Source organism: Peromyscus leucopus, chromosome 8b (genome assembly GCF_004664715.2).
Source record: "Peromyscus leucopus breed LL Stock chromosome 8b, UCI_PerLeu_2.1, whole genome shotgun sequence".
Lineage (NCBI taxonomy): Eukaryota > Metazoa > Chordata > Mammalia > Rodentia > Cricetidae > Peromyscus > Peromyscus leucopus.
Window position 1 is genome coordinate 103,807,270 of NC_051086.1, and position 17,194 is coordinate 103,824,463.

At 51.4% G+C, this 17,194-nt stretch overlaps 1 protein-coding gene across 5 annotated transcripts in view; it reads left to right on the forward strand.

Moving 5' to 3' along the window:
* The window catches only part of Card14 (caspase recruitment domain family member 14), a 28,569-nt gene extending 11,885 nt beyond the window's left edge, over window positions 1-16,684 (forward strand). For 2 of the 5 annotated variants that reach the window (XM_028862464.2, XM_037201075.1), the window contains exons 6-18: window positions 644-811; window positions 2,825-2,944; window positions 3,465-3,590; window positions 4,031-4,180; window positions 5,253-5,369; window positions 7,353-7,495; window positions 7,783-7,871; window positions 10,539-10,599; window positions 10,744-10,957; window positions 13,341-13,467; window positions 13,738-13,975; window positions 15,111-15,174; window positions 15,437-15,891. In XM_028862464.2, the coding sequence (XP_028718297.2) occupies window positions 644-811; window positions 2,825-2,944; window positions 3,465-3,590; window positions 4,031-4,180; window positions 5,253-5,369; window positions 7,353-7,495; window positions 7,783-7,871; window positions 10,539-10,599; window positions 10,744-10,957; window positions 13,341-13,467; window positions 13,738-13,975; window positions 15,111-15,174; window positions 15,437-15,760 (1,941 nt within the window). In that variant the 3' untranslated portion in view covers window positions 15,761-15,891. Of the gene's footprint in view, window positions 1-643; window positions 812-2,824; window positions 2,945-3,464; window positions 3,591-4,030; window positions 4,181-5,252; window positions 5,370-7,352; window positions 7,496-7,782; window positions 7,872-10,538; window positions 10,600-10,743; window positions 10,958-13,340; window positions 13,468-13,737; window positions 13,980-15,110; window positions 15,175-15,436; window positions 15,919-16,227 lie in introns of those variants that run through there. The other 3 variants (XM_037201076.1, XM_037201077.1, XM_037201078.1) reach the window with 3 other exon arrangements.
* The last annotated feature ends 510 nt before the right edge of the window (window positions 16,685-17,194 follow it).

Consider the following 17,194-nt stretch of genomic DNA (forward strand, 5'->3'; position numbering starts at 1 on the left):
CCAAAGCAACTTATAGAAGGGAGGTTTTGCCTGGGCTTATGGTTCCAGAAGGCTAGGAGTCTGTCATGGCAGGAGGGATGGCAACAGCAGGCGTGGTGACCAGAGCAGGAAGCTGAGAGAGTGTAGCTTCAACTGCAGACATGAAGCAAAGAGGAAACCAAGAGGAGGGCTGTGGCTCTGCATTCTCCAAGCCCGCCCCTAGTGACATACTTCCTGTGACCTCCAACTGAGGACCAAGTGTTCAGATACATTTATCATTCAAACCATCACAGAGCTTAAGAGTGTGCACTGCTTTTCCAGGGGACCCAAGTTCAGGTCCTGGAACCTACATTGGAAAGCATATAACTCCAGCTCCAGGGGGATCTAGCGTCTCTGGCCTCTGAAGGCAACTGTGCTCACATGCACATGCCCACACATGGACACACACTCATATATGTGCTTTAAAATCAAGTAAATACTTTTTAAATGCCCCTTTAAATGAGGGCCTAGGGATGCTCAGGAGGTAAAGCTGTGAATGGTGCTCTCGAAGCTTGGAGCGGAGACCCTCCACATGCCATCAGCAGGGCGGGTGGGCAAGCTGCATGTGGCCAATGCATAATGGAGAAACCTTCCCCATGCTCTCCTCCCACTTCCTCCCACACAGCTCTACCTGGTGAAGCAGGAACTACAGAGGGCAAGCCTTGTGTCTTCATGTGAACGGGAATCTCGAGAGAGGTCCCTGAGGCTGGCCAGTGACCTGGAGTGTGAGGGAGAGGAACTGAACCGTCTTAAGGAGGAGAACGAAAAACTCCGCTCGATGACCTTCAGCCTGGTAGGGTTTCTCTGGTCCCTAGGAGGCCAATGCCTCCTGCTGATCTGGAAAGGCCATGTCCTTAGTGTCGGTGGGTGGCTGTGGACTGTGGGACTTCTCACAGGTAGTTTCACTAAAGTGAGACTCAGTAGCTCATGCCAACCCCTTCTTTATATCTTAGGCAGGCCTTGAACCCACGATCCTCTTGTCTCAGTGTCCTGCCGTGATAAGTCAGGTTATACAACCCCCTTCTCCATCCTTCCTTCCTCCCTGTTTCCCGACCACACAGATGGTGACAGCATTAGAAACCTTGTCCCTGGGGTTGGCAATTTAGCTCAGTGGTAGAGTGCTTGCCTAGCAAGCGCAAGGCCCTGGGTTCGGTCCTCAGCTCTGGGAGAAAAAAAGTTGTCCCTAAATTAGCTCACCCCCTGGGCTAATTTTCTGTGGCCACATTGTTCTGCAATAGGAAAGGCCACTTGTAAATGGTACGGTGGTGCAGGCCTGAAGTCCCAGCACTTAGGAGCCTGAGGCAGGTGATGCCTTAGCTAAAACAGAATAAAATAATAACAGCCTGGATGAACTATAAGGATCTGGAAAAATAAATCTGTTCTGCCCATAAGACTTCCCGTATCCTGCCCACCATGCCTTGGAGAGAGTAGATCCTCTGGAGCCTAAGAACTGGGGACATTGGTGCCCTGAACTCTGCAAATGCTTTACCTTTCTCCTTTTAATTAAAAAATATTACTGCTGGGCAATGGAGGCACACACCTTTAGTCCCAGTACTCAGGCAGAGTTCCAGGACAGCCAGGACTACACACACACACACACACACACACACCCTCCAAAAAAAAAAACCTGTCTCAAAAATAAAATAAAATAAAATAAAATAATAAAATAAAAAAAGTTACTGGGAGGGGTTATTGGAAAGATGGCTAGCAATTAAGAGCATTTGCTGTTCTTGCAGATGACCTAGGTTATTAAGTGGTGCTGTTTACCATGCAAGAAAAGCCATGAGGCACAACAAAACCCACTCACTATAAGAGCTTATTAGGGGAAGGGGAACAGAAGGGATGTGCTTAGGTCTATGGAAACGATCGTGCAGGAAAAGCGGGGGAGGGGTATGTGGGACCTGATTTTATGGATTCCCCTGGCACATGTACATATGTGTTTACATAGCTATGTCATGCATGCACATAGATTACATGATCATGCTGCTCGCAAATTACATGATCACGCAGCGCACAGATTACATAGAACTTAAGGTCCTGAGATGACTAAGCGTCTTGCCAGGGCATGTGTGGTCATGGGGGAGTGGCTAGGAATTCTGTTACTAGGTTCACTTCCCAGTACCCACATGGCAGCTTATAGCCATCTGTAACTCCAGTTCCAGATGTTCTAACGCCCCCTTATGGCCTCTGCAGGCATTGCATGCACATGGTACACATACATGCATGTAGACAAACAGTCATACACAAATTCCTTAAGTATATACCCCTTGGGGATGTCACAGAGCTCACTGCAGCTTGAGCTGGACTGTGTGTCACTCACAGGCTCCTCTGGAGAAAACAGCATGAAAAGGTCTGTCCTTTGTCTTGAAGCTCTGCTGGTGGAGCTGTTGAAGGAGAAGGCTAAATGATCGTGCAGAATTGTCCCTCTAGGTGGTCTGTCTCCTCGGCCAGTTAGAACCAAAGGCCTATCATCTCACTTATGACTGGTGTGCGTGTGTGCATGTGTGTGTGTGTGCATGTGTACATGTGTGCACGTGTGTGCATGTGTGCATGTGTGTGTGTGTGTTTCTGGGGATTGAACCAGGAGCCTTCACACTCCAAAATGTATCCACAACCCTCATTTCACTTTCTGAGTCAGTGACTAAGTGGCCTAAATTGGTCTTGAACTCACTCTGTAGCCTAGGCTAGCCTCAAACAGCAACCTACAGTAATCAGGCCACACTATCTAACATACACACAGCCTTGGGGACTCTCTTTACCCACTGGTATGGCTCTTGGGAGGTTGGCTGACCTCATTCTGCACCAGGTGGAGAAGGACATTCTGGAACAGAGCCTGGATGAGGCCCGGGAGAGCAAGCAAGAGCTAGTGGACCGCATCCACTCACTGCGGGAGCGAGCGGTGGCCGCAGAGAGGCAGCAGAAGCAGGTGACACCATAGAGCCCTCCATCTTGGGCGGGTGCGTTTGTGGGGCAGGCTGGCTTATTCAATCATCCACACAGTTTAACTAACTTTGCTTAGATAATTCGTGGGTACGCTCACCTGCTTCTCCACCGGGTCCTTACTGAGTGCTAACCATAGCCCAGACCTCATGGTCAGGCACAATAGAGGAACCCTAGGACCATGCCAAAGGCTTAGGGACCACAAGAGCCCAGGATTTAGACCAGGGAAAATGGAAAGAAAAAAGAGTGAGGCAAGGGGAAATCACTTCTGCATTTGGAGCCATTAAACAGCATGTGATTCTGCACACACCATGCACACACAATTGCTGACTATGATTGGCTCTGTGGCTCTGTAGACAGAGCTCTAACCCTGTTCCTGCAGAAAAAGTAAATTCACCTCACTTCCCCTCCAAGACCCCGTCTGCCTTTCTCCCATGTCCCCATTCACCCCTTCCCGCCTAAGGCCTCAGGTCCAATGAGCGCCCCGGTATGTCCCCAATGTACAGTACTGGGAGGAGAAAGAACAGACCCTACTCCAGTTCCGGAAGACCCAGGTGGACTGTGAGCTGTACCGAGAAAAGATGACCACACTTCAGGGCCAGGTGGCCGAGCTACAGAAGGAACGTGACCAGGTATCCTGAGCATTGGGGGTTAACCCGGAGTCGGGGAATGCAGGTGTCTTCCCTTGCTGACACCGGGGTCAGGAAGACTCCACCATCGCCACCATTGACACTGTCCCCTGCTGGTGTGTGAGTGAGGCCAAGAGCTGCTGGCTCACAGAGAGGACTCGGGGTTTCTTTCCTTGCCCATGGGAGGTCCCTTCACTCCCCGGCAATGAACCGACACAGACAGACTCTCTGTCATTCTCCCCACAAGAGATAGGCTATCCTGACACAAGACATGGGCTGCCCATCCCAGACACGGACTTTATTCAAACATGGTAGGCTTGTACAGTCAGTGTGAGCGCTGGTTAGTGCACAGGCCCGCAGCATGGGGGCGCCTTGTGCAGCCCAGATGCCTGGGTCATTGTTCAAGCCCTGACCACCCCTCACGGCTCCCCTCCTGGCTGCAGGCGTACACAGCGAGGGACGGGGCCCAGATGGAGATGTCTCAGCGCCTGGTGGAGAAGGATGCCCTGCGCAGGAGGGTGTTTGAGCTAACAGAGCAGGTCTGCGAGCTGCGCACTCAGCTGCAAAGGCTGCAGGCGGAGCCGCCCGCAGGAGTGAGTGCTCTGCCCCAAGAGGCTGGGTAGTGGGCTGCACGGGGGACAAGGACACACAGGGGGTGTTAACTGAGCTGCAGAGATGGGGACAGAGCCCACACAGCCCGCCACAGCTGCCTGCCTCTGGTCAGCGATGAAGCTGGGAAGCACTGAGCAAGCAGGTGGACCAGCTTGCTTCTGCATCTCTTCATATTAATGTCCCTGTGTTACAGAAAAGGGAGCTCAGGGGAGGTTCAGTAAATCTGGTGTGTGGTGACAGAAGAGGCTGGCAATATGTCTGCTTTACATAGATGATTTTTCCAGTCAGAAATCCAGGGACTGAGTGACACAGGCGCTGTGGTGAGGGACCCGTGTGCCTGAGAGCTGAGTGTCACAAGCCTGTTTGGTCCATGGACAGTGTGGGTCAGGTGCCCTGGGTAGGCAAGATGGCTTGAGTACCCACGGTCTGGGTGGAGACACAGTCAGAACCTCTTCCTTCTGTGTGCACACGTGTGTGTATGTGTGTGGTCTTGTGCCACACTCATGCTAGGCAAGTAATCTCCTACTAAACCATATCCAGGCCTTCCCCAACCTTTTTTTAAAAAAGGAACTGTTAACTGAACTGGAACTGAAGTTACAGATGGTTGTAAACTGCTGTGTGGGTGCTGGGAATAGAACCTGGGTCTTCTGAAGAGCAACAAGTGCTTTTAACTAACCCTGAGCTGTCTCTCCAAACTGTAACTGCTTATTCTGAGTTTGGGATGGTGTTCAGTTTTATTTTCTTCTCTTCTCTAGTCCTTCACCCTCCTTCATTTTCTTTGTAACATGTAAATATATACATATGCATGGTATATACATACATTACACAGTATGTTATTTTAAAAACTAGCAAACAATAGCACACAACATACTATCTTTAATTCTCTAGATTCTCTAGAAAGACCGAATTGTACTTTTCTCAAGCCAGGTGGATCTCACCTCCTTGGTGGGTAACTCCTGGGAGTCTAGGGACACCAGCATTTTACCCAGAAGCTGTCTGGGGTGGGAGGGTGTTCATGGGTAAGTTTCCTGATCCATCTGGTTTCTTTGGAAGCCCAAGCAGGAAGCTGGAGCCAGGGAACTCTGCCTCCGGGGGAAGCAGCGGCTTGTGCGGATGCATGCCATGTGCCCACCAGATGACAGTGACGGCAGCCTCCTCAGCTCCACCGAGGTACATCCCCCCTACCTCTGCCCTCCACCTCCACCCTCTGCTGCATTCAGCCCAACACATCATGGGGCTAAGAACCTTATTTCCACGGAGAGGAATCAGTACCACTTAGCATTTCAAATAGAAAATTACTCCCTCATGGTCTGGGGGCTGGAAACCCAAAATCAAGGTGCCATACTCTGTGGCTTTGGCAGATGGTCTTTTCTGTCTTTCCAACTCTGCTTTCTCAACAATCCTTGGCTTGCAGCCACCCAGTCTCCACCGTGGACAGCTCCAGATTTCCTTGTGGAGATTCTCAACCTTCCTAGTGCTTTGACCCTTTAATACAGTTCCTCATGTTGTGACTATCAACCATAAAATTATTTTTGTTCATAATGGTAATTTTTGGAGACAGAGGTTCACCCACAGGTTGAGAACCACTGTATTAGAGGGTGTATCAAACAGCTTCCCTGAGATTATCAACTCAAAGGAGAAACGTTTCTTTGTTCAGAGGTTTCGGCCACAATGGCTCAGACCCATCACTTCAGGCCTGTGGTGAGGCAGAATCAATCTGCCAGCACAGCTGTGGTGGGGGAAGACCTCACGGCAGCTGGGGAAACAGACAGAGAGACAGAGAGAGAGTGAAGCAGAGACAGAGACACAGAGACAGAGAGACAAAGACAGAAAGAGAGAGACATGGACAGAGAGAGAGAGAGAGAGAGGGAAAGAACCCGACTAAAAATCTGCAAAGGCACACCCCCATGACCTAACTAACTTCCATAGATCTCCTCTTAAAGTGTCAACTACCCAACAGCACCACAAGGTGGCAGTCAAGCCTTCAACACACAGTCTTTGGGGAACATTTAAAAATCTAAACCACAACGGAAAGACACCAGTGGATTTGCAGCCCACTCTGACCCAGTCTGGCTTCTTCTTAGCTTGATTTCATCTGTGAAGATCCTACTTTCACATCAGGTCACATTCTTAAGTTGTGGGGGACCTGAATTCCAGGAAACACTATTCCACCCAGCTCAAATGGTCCCTGTGACGTTAGACCCTTGGTGTCTGCTTTTGGCCTTTGGCAAACAGATGAAGTGGTCTCTTCATGGTGGCCATTCAAGTTCAGGATGCTCAGGGTATGATGGAAGTACCATGCCGTGGGCTGCCATGGGCCGGAATGGGGATGAGAGGCAGGTCAGGCCACCACCTGGAGCAGGGTCAGGCTTCCTTCCTGTGTGACCCCAACAGTGCCTGCCAGGACCCCTGCATCTGCAGAGTGGCAGACCCGCATCTGCATATGCACATGCTCACTGGATTCTTGGAAAACTGGGGACAGGGAAGGAGAGTCCGTATTCCACCCAGAACCCCAGGGTCCAGTCAAAACCATACCCCTAGCTCCTCGTCTTCACTGCCCAGACACCAAGAGCAGTGTTTCCTTTGGGGTCGTGGACAAGATGGCGCTCAGTAATAACTCCTAATTTGCCTCCCTCGTGCACATCTGTCCCCCTTAAATACCTGAGTGGGGCCAGCTCTCCTGTCTAGCCCTCCCCTACAGTCTAGGATGTGGCCATCTTTGCTCCGGCTCCCTCCCTCCAGGCTCCTAGTGCAGGCTCTGTTGTTGACTGTTTCATACCCTCCCCCACTGGCCTTCTTTGTCACTCACTCCAGGAAGGCTGCCACACCCTGGTGTGGTGTACCTGCTCACTGCCTGTGTCTTCCCATCAGTCCTCCACACACACCCTGGGGATGGCACCTGTCCTCAGGAGTGTGTGGGTACTCTGGATCCACAGAGCCAGTGTAGGGGTTCTCAGTGCCTGCTCAGCACTGGCCCCCAACCTGAGGCCTCAGCTTCTCCCCGCACCAGTCAGGAACTCCCCCACCCTGGCTCTCATGGCTTTATATGCACACACAGTCTAGAATGTACACAGCAGGCACTTGACAAGCGTGACTTAATATCTTCCTCTGCTTTTCTTCTTGTGCTGTCACTCTCTGGCCACCCTCCACCAGTCCCGGCTGTGGTGGGACCTGAATCCCACATCCAGCCGTGAGCAGATGGACAGCTTCCGCTCCAGCAGCCCCATGCCTCCCAGCCAGCAGTCCCTGTACAAGCGGGTGGCAGAGGACTTCCTGGAAGACCCTGAGTCTCTAAGGTAGAGCATGGTATGGGTTTGGGATCTAGCTTGAAGGGGATCCTAAATAGACCAAGCACTATCTGGACTTTGGGCACAGCAGCTCAGAAAGGTGCTGGGTGCTCTAAGCCTCAGCTAGAGCAGGCCATCCTGCCTGGCTGTGCCCTAGCCTCAGCTGGAGCGGGCCATCCTGCCTGGCTGTGCCCTAGCCTCGGCTGGAGCGGGCCATCCTGCCTGGCTGTGCCCTAGCCTCAGCTGGAGCGGGCCATCCTGCCTGGTTGGCTCTAGCCTCCTGTGTTTTGTGACAGCTTCCCAGAAGTCCTGGAGGTGCGCCTTCAAGGGGCTGCAGGGGACGACACAGACCCAGACCTGGAGTATGAGATACTAGATGGAGCAGGTGAGCACTGCCACACACAAGGATCTCCACAGCAATTCTTTTCCTGGGCTATGGAACTGCTGTGGGGCAAGTGAGACAGCCTAGATCTCTCTCCAGGGACAGTAGAGAGATGTGAACTTGATCTCTGACCTTGGCCTCTATGTTAGTCAAGCTACCTCAGCCCAGCTGAGTTCTGTTTGCTGTTGTCTTTTTACTTTTCATGTAGAGGCTCAAACATGGCTCAGCGTATGTGCTCAGATAGCCACAGACATTCCTGTTCGCCTCCACCCTCCCCTGCCCTCCCTGTGAACAGGAGGCAGCAAGCACGGTGCTCAGTTGCTTCTGGCAGAGATGTCTAGCACAGACTGCATCCGATGGGCGCATCCCTTCTCCTGGTTGCTGTCCCCAAGCCTCTCGGCTTTCATTTCCTTATGTCTGTGTTTGAACTGCTCGCTTGTCTTGAAGTCCTGTGAACCTGTTCCATCTCACACCTGGGACACACCTGGCTCTCACAAAGGTGTTTGGCTCCTACTCAGAATTCACCCCACAGCCACCAGAGGGCGAGAGTCCCCCTCATTCAGCACAGTGGACCAAGTGATCTGAAATCCAACCCTTGCTGACTTCTGCCTCCAGGTCACACAGTGTTGCTGGATCGAACTCAAGCACAGTTTTGTTTCCTCAGTTTTGGCTTTGAAGATAATTGCATCATTTTTTGCTTGTGATCTGGTCTAAGGTCATCTATGGGTGGCACCTGTTAGGTCTCCAGTAGATCTTGAGATAAGGGTGCCCCTGGCCCAGGGGAAAATGGCTCTGGGGTAAAGTGCTTTGTGTGTATGCATGAGAGTCTGATCATCAGAATCCACGTAAAAGCCAGGCATGGCAGCATGCATCTGTAAGCCCAGAGCTGGGGAGTTGAGATAGGCAGATATCTGGGGGTTCTCTGACCAGTGGGGCTGGCTGAAATGAAGAGCTCTGGGTTCAGTGAGAGACCCTGCCGTACAAAATAAGATGGAAAGTGATAGAGGAATTCAACTGAAGCTGACTTCTGACTTACACACACACACACACACACACACACACACACACACACACACACACACACACTTACACAGAGAGAGACAGACAGACAGAGAAACAGAGAGAGAGACACACACAGAGATAGTGACAGACAGACTGAGAGACACACACAAAGAGACACACACAGAGAGAGAAAAGAGCACTCTGGATATAGAGACACACACTTGTAATCTCAGAACTTTGGAGGATTGAGAATTCAAGGGCTATATAGTGAGACCTTGTTTCAAATTAATTAAAATTTTTAAATAATTTATTTTTATTTTATGTGCATTGGTATTTTGCCTGCATGTATGTCTGTGTAAGGGGTCAGGTCTCCCAGAACTGCAGTGGTGAGCTGCCATGTGGGTTCTGGGAACTGAACCTGGGTCCTCTGGAAGAACAGTCAATGCTCTTAACTGCTGAGTCATCTCTCCAGCCCCAAATTAATTAAATTTTAACATGCTAGAGCTTGGGGAGCCTCATGTAGCATCTATTGTGAGAATTCATAGGCTTACCACAGCCAGGGAGCTGCTGGTGAGATAAGGAGCAGGCCAGGGCTGTGCCAGATTTGAGACTCCCTCCCCCCCCCCCCCCCCAGCTGAGGACCGAGCCCAGGGCCTTGTGCTTGCTAGGTAAGCACTCTACCACTGAGCTAAATCCCGAACCCCGAGACTCCCCTTTTTGAGATTTATTTTATTTTATGTGTATGGGTGTTTTGCCTGCATGTACATCTGTGCACCACACGCATGCCTGGTACCCACAGAGCCCAGAAGAGGGTGTGGCTCCACTGGAACTGGAGTTAAAGGCAGTTGTGAGCCATTGTGTGGCTGCGGGAACTGAATCCTGGTCCTCTGCAAGAACAGTGCTCATAACTGCTGAGCCATCTCTCCAACCCTTAGATTTGATCCTTAATTGAATTCAGAAATCTAGATGTGTGTGTGTGTGTGGGGTGGCTAGAGAGATGGCTCAGAGGTTAAGAGCACTGGCTGCTCTTCCAGAGGTCCTGAGTTCAATTCCCAGCAACCACATGGTGGCTCATAACCACCTAATGAGATCTGGTGCCCTCTTCTGGCATGCAGGCATATATGCAGACAGAATACTGTATATATAATAAATAAATAAATCTTTAGAAAAAATACAAATAAATAAAATAAAATAAAAAACAGACACAATGTTAAGAAGCACTACATATCCTCACCAACTGAAAAAAAAATCAGCCGAGCGGTGGTGGCGCATGCCTTTAATCCCAGCATTCAAGAGGCAGAGCCAGGCAGATCTCTGTGAGTTCTAGGCCAGCTTGAGCTACAGAGCGAGTTCCAGGACAGGCACCAAAACTACACAGAGAAATCCTGTCTCGAAAAACAAACAATCTAGATGTTAGAAGTCCCTTCATCCTAAGATGTTGGCGACTAGTTCAGGTATTGCAGAACGATGCATGAAGCTCTCACCAGCTACTCTGATGTCAGCAAAGATGAAATCAAAGAGCTAAGCCCAAAGGAGGGACCACAGAAGGGGACTGAGTCAGGCTGGGGCGGAGCAGTATTGAAGGAGAGTTGAAGCCTCAGCATGAGGAGCAGGGCAAGGAACTAGTGACCTCAGACTTCAGCTGCTAAGCATCCCGTTTCCTTCCAGATCTCTCCCAGTCAGAGGACAGCCTGCCTGAGTCTTCACAGAGCCTAAATGTCTCAGAAAGGTGAGCTGCAGGCTGGGGACACCCCACGGAGTGGAGAAATAGAGCCTAGATGTGACAGAGCAGAGTCTGATTGTACCCTATCACTATGGGGAGGTCAGAGCAGAGAATTCCAGAATCCAGGGCTTTTCTGACATCTGTGCTCAGGTTGTGTCTGTCTGCCGATATCAACGTCCCTGTGAGGCGGAGGCCAGCTCGCAAGATCCTGAGCCAGGTCACAGTGCTGGCATTCAAAGGGGACGCGCTGCTGGAGCAGATAGGTGTCATTGGTGGGAACCTCACAGGCATCTTCATTCACCACGTCACCCCAGGCTCTGCAGCCGATGAGATGGCCTTGCGTCCTGGCACCCAGATCATGATGGTGAGCAAGAGTGGGAGGCCATGCTGGTGCCAGGCTTCTGGGCCAGGGTAGGGGGAGATGGTGGGAGACAATGGTCTGCCTCTGACAGGGTCTCAGTTCTGCTCTGGGCTGATGGAAAGTGCTGCCCACATCCATAGACAGGGGTCATGGGAGGGAAACCCAGCCCCCTTCCCAAGCCTGGCAATCTAGAGCCTCCAGAGCCTGGAAACTCAGAGAAGGCCACTGGAATGTGTCAGTTCTGACCAGGGACCTTTGTGGAGTTCCTGAGGTGAAACTCAGGGAACCTTGTACCTGTCACACAAGTGGTCTAGCCCCGAGTCACACCCCAACATTGGTCAGGCTTGAGAAAGCCTTTCCAATGGAGTTGGATTTTGACTGTTTTTTTTGTTTAATATTTTTTTTTTTTTAAAGACAGGGTTTCTCTCTGTAGTTTTGGTGCCTGTCCTGGATCTCACTCTGTAGACCAGGCTGGCCTCGAACTCACAGAGATCCTCCTGGCTCTGCCTCCCAAGTGCTGGGATTAAAGGCGTGCACCACCACTGCCTGGCTACTGTGATGATCTTCATGTCACTTTGTATATGTACAGAAATATACATGATATAAAATTTACCATTTTAACTATTGAATTTCATGACAAAATGCCCAAATCTGGACAGAGCACAAATATACATATAAATGTAAAACATAAATTATTCTTATTAAGTGAATACATGGGTGGGGAGGGTGAGCTTGATGTGGCCTAACAGCACAATTCTTGAATTATATGTGTGTGTTGTGCATGCATGCATGTATGTAGGTATGGTGTGTGTGTACAATGTGTGTATGAGTGTGACTGCACAAATGCATAGAACACTTGTGGAGGTCAGAGGACAACTTTGGGGGGCTTATTCTCATCTTCCACCTTGCTGCAAGGCAGGCCCTCGCTTTTCAAAACGACGTTTATTTCTGGGTATGATGGCCTACGCCTTTAATCTCGGCACTTAGAGGGCAAAGGGAGGTGGGTCTCTGTGAATTGCAGGCCAGCCTGGTCTACAAACTGACTCTGTCTCAAACAAACAAAAACCACATTTGTTTATCTATTTATTTGTTTGTTTAATTTACTTACTTATTTATTGACTTATTTGTCTGCATGTCATAGAACATGTGGAGGTCAAAGGGCAGCTTGTTGGAATTGGTTCTCTGTGTGCCTGATGCCCATGGAGGCCAGAAGAGGGCATTGGGTGCCTCGGAACTGGAGTTACAGACAGTTATGAGCTGCCATGTGGGTGCTGGGAACTGAACCCAGATCCTCTGGAAGAGCAGCCAGTGCTCTTAACCACTGAGCCATCTCTCCAGCCCCTACTTTGGTTTTTAATTACTTGTATGTGGACAGGGGCATGTGCACCCGAGTGCAGGTGCCTGCAGGGGCCAGAATCGGGCATCAGGTCCCCCGGAGCTAGAGTCACAGACAGTTGTGAGCTGCCATGTGGGTGCTAGGGACTGAACCTGGGTCCTCTGTAGAAGCAACAAGTGCTCTTAACCACCGGGTCAAATTTCCAACCCCCATCTTTAAGCATTTAAAAGAATATCAATAAATGTGCCCATGGGTTTCACCCCATCCCTGGGGCTCAACTGTTGGCCCCAATGAGAGAATTAGGAGTGGGCATTTCCCTTCAGAACAGTGCGTCCGCAGGGAAGCAGGAGCCCCTCACTCTTGAAGAGCCCCCACACTCCGTGTACGCGGTCATCCCCGTCCCCTTACACACATACAGGAAGAGCTCTATGATACTATAATCCCAAGACTGGCCACGGTCAGGTGAGGAGTCATCCATCTTGCAGAGGTCTTCTGTGGCATTTGAGAGAGTCGCATCACCCTGAGGAAACTCTGGATTGACAGTCCTAAGATATACCACAATATACACATAGAGTAACACAGAAACACACATCTCCCTAGACATAACCACATGAATGAGGGAGGTACCATGGAAACCCCACCACACCAGATAGGCTTCACAGATGGGGGAGGTTTGGAGGGTACTCTGGAACTAAGTGGGTGAGGATCTGTGATGCCACTCAACAGCCCCATGACACAGAATAGTTGGGCCCCAAACATACAGAATCCTGATCTAGAATGATCCAGAATGTTCTGGAACATCTTGAGGTCTGTTTTCAACAGAGACTATCCTCAACAGTGGAAAGGTTAGGGGTGGGTTGATGGACCGGGAGTGTGTATGATGCATATGTGTGCAGCTTGATGCTGTAACAACTAACCCCACACCCAGCTGTGACAAGAGATTCTGACAGGCCATGATAGGCTAAGGTGGGTGGGTGACTGTGGAGGGCCAAGAGGTCCTCTGCCGGCTCCCACTCCCCTCTCATCTCACCTTCATCGCTTTGCCCTCAGGTGGATTACAAGCCAACTGAGCCATCATTAAGGGCCACTCTGGAGAATACCACACTGGAGCAGGCTGTGGGGCTTCTCAGGAGGGTGAACGGTTCCTGCTACCTGTCTGTGAAGATCAACACTGAAGGTACAGGCACCACCCCACGCCTGCTCAGCTCTCCAGTCCCCTCCTCGGACCCTAAGCCCTTTGGCTCTGCAGTGCCTCCAGAGCCCATGCCTACCAAGGGCCAAGGCAGTGCAGCCAGGCTCATCCTGAATCCCCCATGCTCCAAAGAACTGGAAACCTCCCTCCATCCCACCAAAGTGACACCATGGCTTTTCCTCCTTTCACATTCTAGAACTTTCCTTGTGTAAGTTCTAAGATCTAGGATCATCAGTCATGGATGTCTTTTATCAGGTTATAAGAACTTAATCCAGGACCTAGATGCCAAAGTGGTGACCTCTGGGGATTCCTTCTACATCCGAGTCAACCTGGCCATGCACCGAAAGGGAGGGGGAGAGCTGCATGCACACTGCAATGATATCCTGCATGTCACTGACACCATGTTCCAAGGCCGAAGCTGCTGGCACGCCTATCATGTGAACCCTTACACCATGAAAGACATGGACCCTGGCACCATCCCCAACTATTCACAGTGAGTCGCTGCCACTGGCTCTATGCTTCCCCACAGAAGTTTCAAGGATAACATCCGCTGTCCCTGCTCCATGTTGAGGTCCCCCTGAAAGGGAAAAATCAGTAGCCCTCTTGAGAGACACTCCCCCACTCTAAAGGTATTTGCTGACCAGCAGTTTTAGAGCTGACTGGAGATTGAACTCATATGGAGATAGGACTGGAACCATAAATCTAAGTGTATGTATCCTGGACTCAGCAAAACAGGACATGGGGAGTGAAAAATTTATGTCCCTGTAGACACCCTGCATCCTGTCAGCCACCAGTAATCTCACTTACAGTTCAGCCAGTAACTTCAAAGAACTGCCTCACCCAGGCCCTTGTCCAATCCTGAGATATGTAACCCTCTGCACGCAAACCTTTCCTACGAGCCCGGGCTTGCTTTGCTATTAATAAACCCCTGTGGGCTTGCATCAGATGTCGGCCCTGCGGTGGTCTTGCTGGGACATGGGCACAACACCTCCTGCCCAGGAGGAAGCACAGTCCTTCCAGAATTTTCCCTGTCCTATAGCAGAGCATCTACCCAAGAACAGAGACTGGAGGAAAGGTTAACTTCTAAGCATGGGGTCCCCTGGTGGTAGTACCCTCTCTGTTCAATGCCCTGGCTGCTCATTAGCCCCCACGGGGACCAATGTGGGACAGTTAAATTAGCATGGCCTGGCCTGGCCTGAGGCTTGGGAGATACTTCAAAGGCCCAGTCTCTGAGCCCTGGGTGGAGCACTCCAGTCTCTGAACCCTGGGTGGAGCACTCCAGTCTCTGAGCCCTGGGTGGAGCACTCCAGTCTCTGAACCCTGGGTGGAGCACTCCAGTCTCTGAGCCCTGGGTGGAGCACTCCAGTCTCTGAGCCCTGGTGGAGCACTCCAGTCTCTGAGCCTGGGTGGAGCACTCCAGTCTCTGAGCCCTGGGTGGAGCACTCCAGTCTCTGAGCCCTGGGTGGAGCACTCCAGTCTCTGAGCCCTGGGTGGAGCACTCCAGTCTCTGAGCCCTGGGTGGAGCACTCCAGTCTCTGAGGCCTGGGGTGTCTCCAGCCTGTATGTCGCTCTCGGCCTCGAGGCTGCTCAGTCAGGCTGTCAGAGCCTCTTTTCCTCCATTTGCCCAGGGCTCAGCAGCAGCTCCTGGCCCTCATCCAGGACATGACCCAACGGTGCACAGTTCCCCGCAAGGTAAGCCTCGAGTCAGAGTATGGTCCCCTGGGGTGGGCTGGAGAGACTGGGATGCTGTGGAACCCTGTGTGGGAAGTGTGGACCACTGAGCTGCTCGGGCAGTATCTGGGCCCTGTGTACCCCACCAAGCCCTCGAAGGCCTGCAGGCCTTGCAGTGGGCCACGTGAACACACCAGACTCCACTCCCAAAGCGGCTCCTGCTCTTCCTCACTCTCCTGCCCCCCTGTCACCGACTCACCTCCTTGTTCTTGTTTCCTCTGAGGTCGGGCACCTTGTTCTCTTGGGACACAGAGCACCTTTCACTTTGAGCACACATCTGTCCCTGAGCAAGGTGCTAGCACATTCCCGCCTGGAGCACAGCGATGCCGAGTTGGGAGGGGGCCTGCTCTTCTCTCTGCCTTTTGCACCCCTTCCTGCTGAGCCCTGTTGCCTAAAGCCCCTCCCCCGCCTCCCACCCCCTGGTGTGGGGCCTGGGGAGCCTGCTTGCTCTGTGGCACAGCCTGATTGTCCAGAAGCTGCTCTGGATTTGCTTATGGGGCAGAGTGCCAAAGTAGGGAGGGGTGCCAGGCCCCACGCCCGCTGTTAACGGCTGAGCCTTGCCCCTTCCCATCTCCCTGCCCCTCCTGTGACAGCCTTCCGGAGGACCACAGAAGTTAGTACGAATTGTCAGTGTGGACAAAGCCGGCGCCAGTTCTCGCTCTTCGTCCTTTGACCAAGGCCAGCTGATGTCTGGCAGGGAGGAAGGTGAGGCCTGGTCACTTGGCATAAGTACCATGTGGGCATTGGGGGGCACTCGTGGGCAGCACAGTCAAGGTGGTGTCTCTCACTCAGGCCAGGGGCCATAATGTTTATTTATGCTTGTGTATAGATGGTTTGCCTGCATGTACTTACATGCACCATGGCATGCAGTGTCCCTGGAGGCCAGAGGAGGGCATCAGACTCCCTTGGGACTTGAGTTACAAATAGGTGGTTGTGAGTCACCATATGGGTGAGAGCAGTCAGTGCTCTTAACAACTGAACCATTTCTCCAACATCCCCTCACCCGCACCCCAGCCTGTATTTTTACAGATCATAATGTCTACATGCCTTTCTGGACAGCAGCTAAGCAACATACTTGATGTCCTTTAAATGGCCATGCCTGAGACCTGACGCAGTGGAACTATCCAAAGGCTACAAATATGTGCAGGAGTCTGTTTGGAACAGTGAGAGCTACCAGATGCCCAGTGTCACACAAGGGAGGTCACTGGGTGGTCAGTGTGCACAAGGTCATGATAGAGGTCTGATGTCACAGCCCCACAGGCAAAGCTGCACAATGAAGGGGATCAGAAGTGAATCCAGTAGAAGACAAATCTTCCACTTTCTCTCAAGAAAGTTCGGGTGCATAATATAAGATGGATACTGAGACTCAAGAGATGGCTCGGTTGTTAAGGACACGTACTGCCCTTGTAGAGGACCCGTTAACAACCATCTGTAACTCCAGTTCCAGGGGATCCAATGCTATCTTCTGGCCTCTGCAAGCGTTAGTGCACGCACACACACACACACACAACACACACACACACCACACACACACACACACACACACACACACACACACACACACACACACACACACACACACACACACCAACACCACACCACACATACACACCATACACACACACACACACCACACACACACACACACACCACACACAACACACACACCACACACACACACACACACACACACACACACACACACACACACACAGGTAAAACACTCATACACACAAAATAAAATAAGTTTATAAAAATGAGATTGATGTTGGAGAGGCACACCATAACTAATCCAGAAGAGAAGCAAACGGTCCAGCAGGGAGGAGGCTGAGGACCCTGTGGCTTCAGGGGCAGGGCTGAGTGAAAGACAGGGCTGGGACGATGGGGAAAGAGGGAGAAAAGGATGAGGGAGGAGAGCGAGGGCTGGGGTGAGAGACAAGGTCCCGACATCCTTCCTCCAGGAGGAACCAGGCTTCTCTCA